The following is a 6,099-nucleotide window of genomic DNA, read 5'->3' on the forward strand; positions in this document are numbered from 1 at the left end:
AGCGACGCCGAGTAGGTCTCTTAAACCGCCTTTTGGTTCCCGCTAATCATTATTCCTCCTTTACTGGTGGGAATGTACATTGCCATACGACGGATGGAAATTAGGGCTGCAACCTCTGAGATGAACGGCCGCCCAAGAATGATGTTATAAGCTGATTGTCCATTCATAATAGAGAACTCCAGATCACCAATCCACGCTTGATCATCATCCGCCAGCTTGCATTCCAAAGTTACCTGGTCCTTGGTTCGGATAGTGTGACCTGTCACTCCCATGATGTCAACAATGGTTGTTTCTATTTGGATCGGATCAACCTTTAGTTTGGCGAATGCACCTATGGTGATGACATTGCAAGAACTGCCCGTGTCTACCATTACTCGCTTCATTTCATCTCCCATCCTTCAATTGTCAACGCATCTGTATGTGGAGAGATTACTGGACCTGTTTCTGCAAAAGGGGCAATTGAGGGATGTTTTATCCAGAACGGATATTTTTGCTTTTTCCACGGGTGGCTGATACACTGGTTCATCTGCTGTGACATTAATGACACTTTTGAATTTTTTTTTGGGATCTGTCTTCTGCTTGTCGTCTTGTTATTTGTTATTCTGGACAAAGCTATCTAGTTTGCCAGCTCCCAGCAAGCTTCAGTGTGGTGGCCAACCTATAGTACGCTTTGGCGTTTCTTCCAACGGTTACATGCTCCCCTCCTTTGGGTTCGGGATATGTAATTTCCCACTTATATTGATTCGTTTCTTTTATATTGTGGCAAGCTGGAAGCTTTAATCATTTTTTCCGCCTCGTACCCCATGATTCGCGTTGTGAATGGCGAATTCATGTTAACTGGATGGCGTATCTTTCTGTATTGTTCTCTTGTCTATCCAGAGCGGCATGCACTCGCCTTTCAATCTCATCATTCGTGTGTTCAGTGTTGAATCATGATGGTGAAGCCGACTCTTGATCTTGATCGCGATCATGTTGAGATTATGCTTGGAACTACGGTTTGACGTGGATGGATATTGCCACAACCGCTGGAGCCATTTTATCTAGCTTCGAATATCTTGTCTCCGTATCCTTTAACATTTTGCTAACATAATGGATGGGGAACTGTTGACCTTCTTCTTCTTGAATAACCACGGTGCACATAGCTTTATCCATGACAGATTGATACAAATGCAGGTCTCCCCTTCAGATTGGTCTGCTCATCAAGGGTGGTTCTGCTAGGAAGTGTTTTATACCTTGATATGCTTATTGACAATCTTTCTAGTACGATGATCCGCCCGTTCAACCTCTGGATCTTTCTCACCCATAGTGGGGCTTTCATTTAGGCGCTCTTTTCACCTTTTTCCTCGCATGGCTTTTATTTAGGCGCTCTTTTCACCTTTTTCCTCGCAGGGCTTTTTACTTTATCTGGATTTGCTCTAACTCCTTTTTTGCTAATGACATAGTCAAGGAATTTTTCTGAAGTGACTCTGAATATACACTTCTCTGGATTGAGCTTTATTTTTCATGCCAGTGTTTGGCACTGGTTGCAGTATTAGCAATTCCCTTGTACTTGTGAGTTAGTACTGAAAGAACTCCAGAAGTGGGGCATATCCTGTCCATTATTAAAAGATTGTGGTAAGGCATAAAAGCTATATTCACTTACCTTGGGGATCAATGGCTTGATCCATGGAACTGACTTCATAGTGAAAGACTATTTGCATTGACCTTTGTTGGCAAATATCATGTACGATACAATGTCTCTTTATGGAATTCTTAGTTCATTTTGGAATCAATTTAGTAATTCCTTTACATTGGTCCCTGACTCTAGAATGAACTTAGTCAAAGGATAAAACCGAGTAAATATTATATGTCAAACAAATTCATAATAGAATTTTATTCATGATTGTGTTAATAATACCACATATAACGGTCATAACCATAAAGATTACTACTGCACATAAATAGCATAATGAATTCTTAATAAATAACCATAATGAAAATGGTTTAAGAACAATGTCATTTTGTATTTCAATGCACATTAATATCCAAGATAGCATATTTATTTATTTTAAACATCATAAAAGTTATGACATTCTATATTGGGAAAGATATCTTACATAGTTGCTATTTACTTGCAATCAATATTGTGCATCCATGCATTAATGGCATACAGAGATCATTAATGCCTCGTTTGAATGAGGTGTAATTAAAGAAAGGTAAGTGATGATTTAATAATATAGTTATATATAAAATTACTCTTATATCATTTCATTTGTACGAATAAAATAAAAGAGAAAGAGTAATTTTGGAAGAAAAATACATGTACCATGATTCTCCTCCAATTTGGAGTGTAAGGAAAATTACTCAAAATCCACTCTCACCTACCTTCACATACAATCCTCCAATCTTTAAGGAATTATCATGTATATTCTAAGAATTTTGCATAAATTAATGTTCTGATTCGAAACCGACACTTGCACTATTTTGTAGTTAGCTCAGAACATGAAAGTTTTGTTTATCCCATTTGGTAATTCATCAGCCCATAATGGCCTTAATAGTTAGGGACAATTACATGATAATTATAAATAGACTCAATATTTTCAAGTCTCTTGTGTTGGTAAGAGAAATTCTAACAATGTCAAATAAACAGTTTTTATATGAATAGACACATCCTTGTAAAAAAAGGAATGAAATAACTGTTTGACAAAACAATATTCAAAAATATGAATTTCTGATATTAAAAGTACTATATAGGAGAAAAGCCATATATAGATAGTGAATTGTACAAGGAAAAACCAAATATGATTTTTTTGTAATTTCTCCTAATAGTTATATGCATGTTCATCCAAAAGACCGACCAGATCTAAATCATTTGTAATTACATGAACCCTTTTATGATATTTTAATATTAAGTGATAAAATCACCTTGAATGGATGAATTTTTTATAAAATTCCAAGATTACGGATCTTATACATGCATCTTGTACTAATTCAATGATAATGACATATTATACTTGTCATGCATAAATATATAAGGCATATTGAGCATGCAAGATTTAATGAAAGATTTGTGTCTATTACTTTATCTTTCACAATTTATTAGATTTATCTTAATAACATGTAATGATATTCATAGCACTTTATAAGAGTGAGGGGTCTCAATTTTCTTTAATTAAAAATGGAATAAGAAAGGGGAGGAAACTTATCTTTTTCATCATAAAATTCCAGATTTAATGTAGAAAACTCTTTCCCACCAATATATGGAGAACCGTATCTTTGGATAGGTTTGTTTGTACTGATTGAGCCAAGGTTTGAGATTATGATTTCTATTCCGTTGACTCCATTGTTTTGTTCTTTGTGAAACTCTATACAATCAAGATTTTGTGATCTCCTGTTTGTTAGAGATCCACGTTCACCGCACCAATTGATAACTTGTGGAAAAATTCTTGATTGGAGCACTTCCCTGTGAGGCGCCGTTGGGATCGGTCGGGGACACTCCGATGCCAAAGTCAGTAATATTTCTGAGAATAAACTGTAAGCACAAAAGTAGAGAATCAGTAAGTGTACCTTTGATCCTAGGAAGCTAGGGTATTTATATAGGTTTTTGTAACCTTCAGCATTAATGGGGAAGCAGGTGAAGAGTTGTGTCATTACTTGTCTTTAATTGCTATCAATTCTCCATTAATCCCAGCATTTAGCATTGAAACCCTCAGAGTTGAGGTATTCGAACAATCAAGTTTTTATTCCCCTTTAATGGATATTAATTGTCATTTAATTGTATTTATTCCCATTCATGGATGGTAATAAAGGTGCCTTTTCGTATTCTTTGATCCGTCAAGGCGTATGTACGCTCTCCGCTACTCGCTCTCATCGGGCGTATCTCGTTATGGCGTATCTCGCCATGGTCCACGTGGCGTGGCATAATGCTAGAGACTCCTTCCTTTTCCTCATTATTTGCATATTCTCCCCTGCATTAATTATCATTAATTCCACATTAATGATGCATAAATATCTCTTTTAGAATGAATAATGGTTTGCCATTATTTCTATTAATTTTCCCTTATTCCTTATTCAAGAATAATTTGGGTTGTTATCAGAAGCCCCCCCTAAAGGTATAAAAAGCTCTTTAGGGCTGTCTAAATGGTGTTTTATTTTTCCATCTTGGAGGAAAGTGGACCCGCCCTAGATGGGATCATATATGGATATGATGCACTTTTAGGGGTTTTTTCTTCTTCGTGAATAGGTTGTCAGCTGTATCCATTGTTAGCCTCTAGGGGCTTTTTGAGAGTTATATTTCTTTTAGAAATGGAATAACCCGCCCTAGATGGGATCTATATCCAATTAATTCCAACAGATTTATAAAATAAAATAATTATAAGTAACTTACTAAAATTATAGTTTGTACAAACATAAATTTGTGACAAAATAGACTAACTAGAGGGTTGATAATGGTTAGTAGAAGCCTGATAGTGGGCATCATAATTTAAATCCTGTTAAATGCAGCATTTGTAAATTAGTAGGTAATAGAAGTTGGTAATGGACTTCCTTATCAAGAGTAGGCAAGCAATGAAGCTTAGAGACATACAGCTGTATGTATGACAAGATAGAAGCATAGCAGACCCTTTGGTACAATTCAACTGTTAAATCATAAAACCGACATATATGATATATCCCCTGGGCTGGTTGCATGATTTAAGAATATTTATGGAGCATGAAATGAAATGAAGGAGGGAGCGAGCTGAATTCATCATCATCATTCTCATATTGATTTAATTAATGTTTTTTAAATTCAAAAGAGAAAAACTAATAATATGAATATGATCATTAATTTGTAGTACGAATGAACAAAAGAATCAAACAATAATAATACATATAGTGAATTAGTGATAAGGAAGCATGTCCATAAAATGGGAGAAAAGCATAGCGGTAGAGAATGGAAGACTTAAAGCAAGTAAAGCAAAGATCCCCAAAGCCACAAAAGGTCTGGTATTCATCAACTCCGATTGCAATAAACTCATAACTTCACATATTAAAGAATCGTAGTTACTAAAATAATGCTTCTCCCAATCACTCCAATCATAAGGAGGCTGGTAATTTCTCTCGACCATTTTCATCTCGTGAATTCTTTTCCTCAGGACTATCATATTCATATCAACTAGCCTCCCACCGCTGTAATTATGGTCCTGCTCGTCTCTTCTTCTTCTTTTTCTTCTTGCGGATGCTAACACTCGGCATCTTTTGTAGGATGAAGAACAAATCAATGTCAATGAAGGACGAAATACAAGATGACTTGATAATTCCATGTTTCTTTTTTGTGCGTGTGTTAATTAGGGAGGATCAATGTGGTATTTATATATATACTACCTAAGAAAGGGTAAGGATTAAGGAAGGTGTTGAGGAGTGGAAGCAACATGTTGTTGGAAAAGGAGGCGAAAGCGTGTGTTTAACCGGCCAACAGCTTGGCGTGCACCATATTTTAGCGCGTAAGGCTGCTTAAGCCACCTCTAATCTTATTTCCCATTTTTTAACTATTTTCTAAATGTTCCAGAATCAATCTCTCTCCTTTCTTCTTCTTTTTTTTTTTTTTTTTTTTTTTGAACAATTTCTTTTAGGATTTTAATTGAGTGAATTTAATTCATATTTCTTTGTTCTTAAAGTCCATATTAACCCCTAACTTAACTCAACCTCATACTTTAAGTATGATCAATTAGATTTACATAATCAACAATGAGCCATTTTTTCCTTGTCTATCTATACTACATGTAATGTAATAGTGAAAAGAGAAAAACAAGGAAAAATGTTTTAAATGCTTTTTTGATGCGATATCAACGTAATAAAAAATCAAAATTAAAAAGATTTAATTAATTAATAATACATAAGGAAAATTGAAAAGATATTTATATATTTATAATAATAATTATTATTTATCAATTACTAACTCATTAATTAAAGTATAAAATAAAGTAAGAGTTACAAACAAATAAAAAAACACATAGCGAAAGAAATCCAAAAGTCACAAATAAATCTATATATAAATCATGTCCCCATAATATTAGTTTATATACACTTTCTATGTACTATTATTTCAATATTTCAAAGTAGATGAGATAGTTAGAGATG

The 6,099-nt window shown here is 34.6% G+C and overlaps 1 protein-coding gene across 1 annotated transcript; it reads right to left on the bottom strand.

The window, feature by feature from the left end:
• Positions 1–4,783: 4,783 nt before the first annotated feature.
• On the bottom strand, positions 4,784–5,314 carry LOC136208819 (uncharacterized). The gene has a single exon (XM_066000104.1). The coding sequence runs from the start codon at positions 5,280–5,282 to the stop codon at positions 4,860–4,862; it is 423 nt and encodes a 140-aa protein (XP_065856176.1). The 5' UTR covers positions 5,283–5,314; the 3' UTR covers positions 4,784–4,859.
• Positions 5,315–6,099: the final 785 nt, after the last annotated feature.

This window comes from Euphorbia lathyris, chromosome 1 (genome assembly GCF_963576675.1).
Source record: "Euphorbia lathyris chromosome 1, ddEupLath1.1, whole genome shotgun sequence".
NCBI lineage: Eukaryota > Viridiplantae > Streptophyta > Magnoliopsida > Malpighiales > Euphorbiaceae > Euphorbia > Euphorbia lathyris.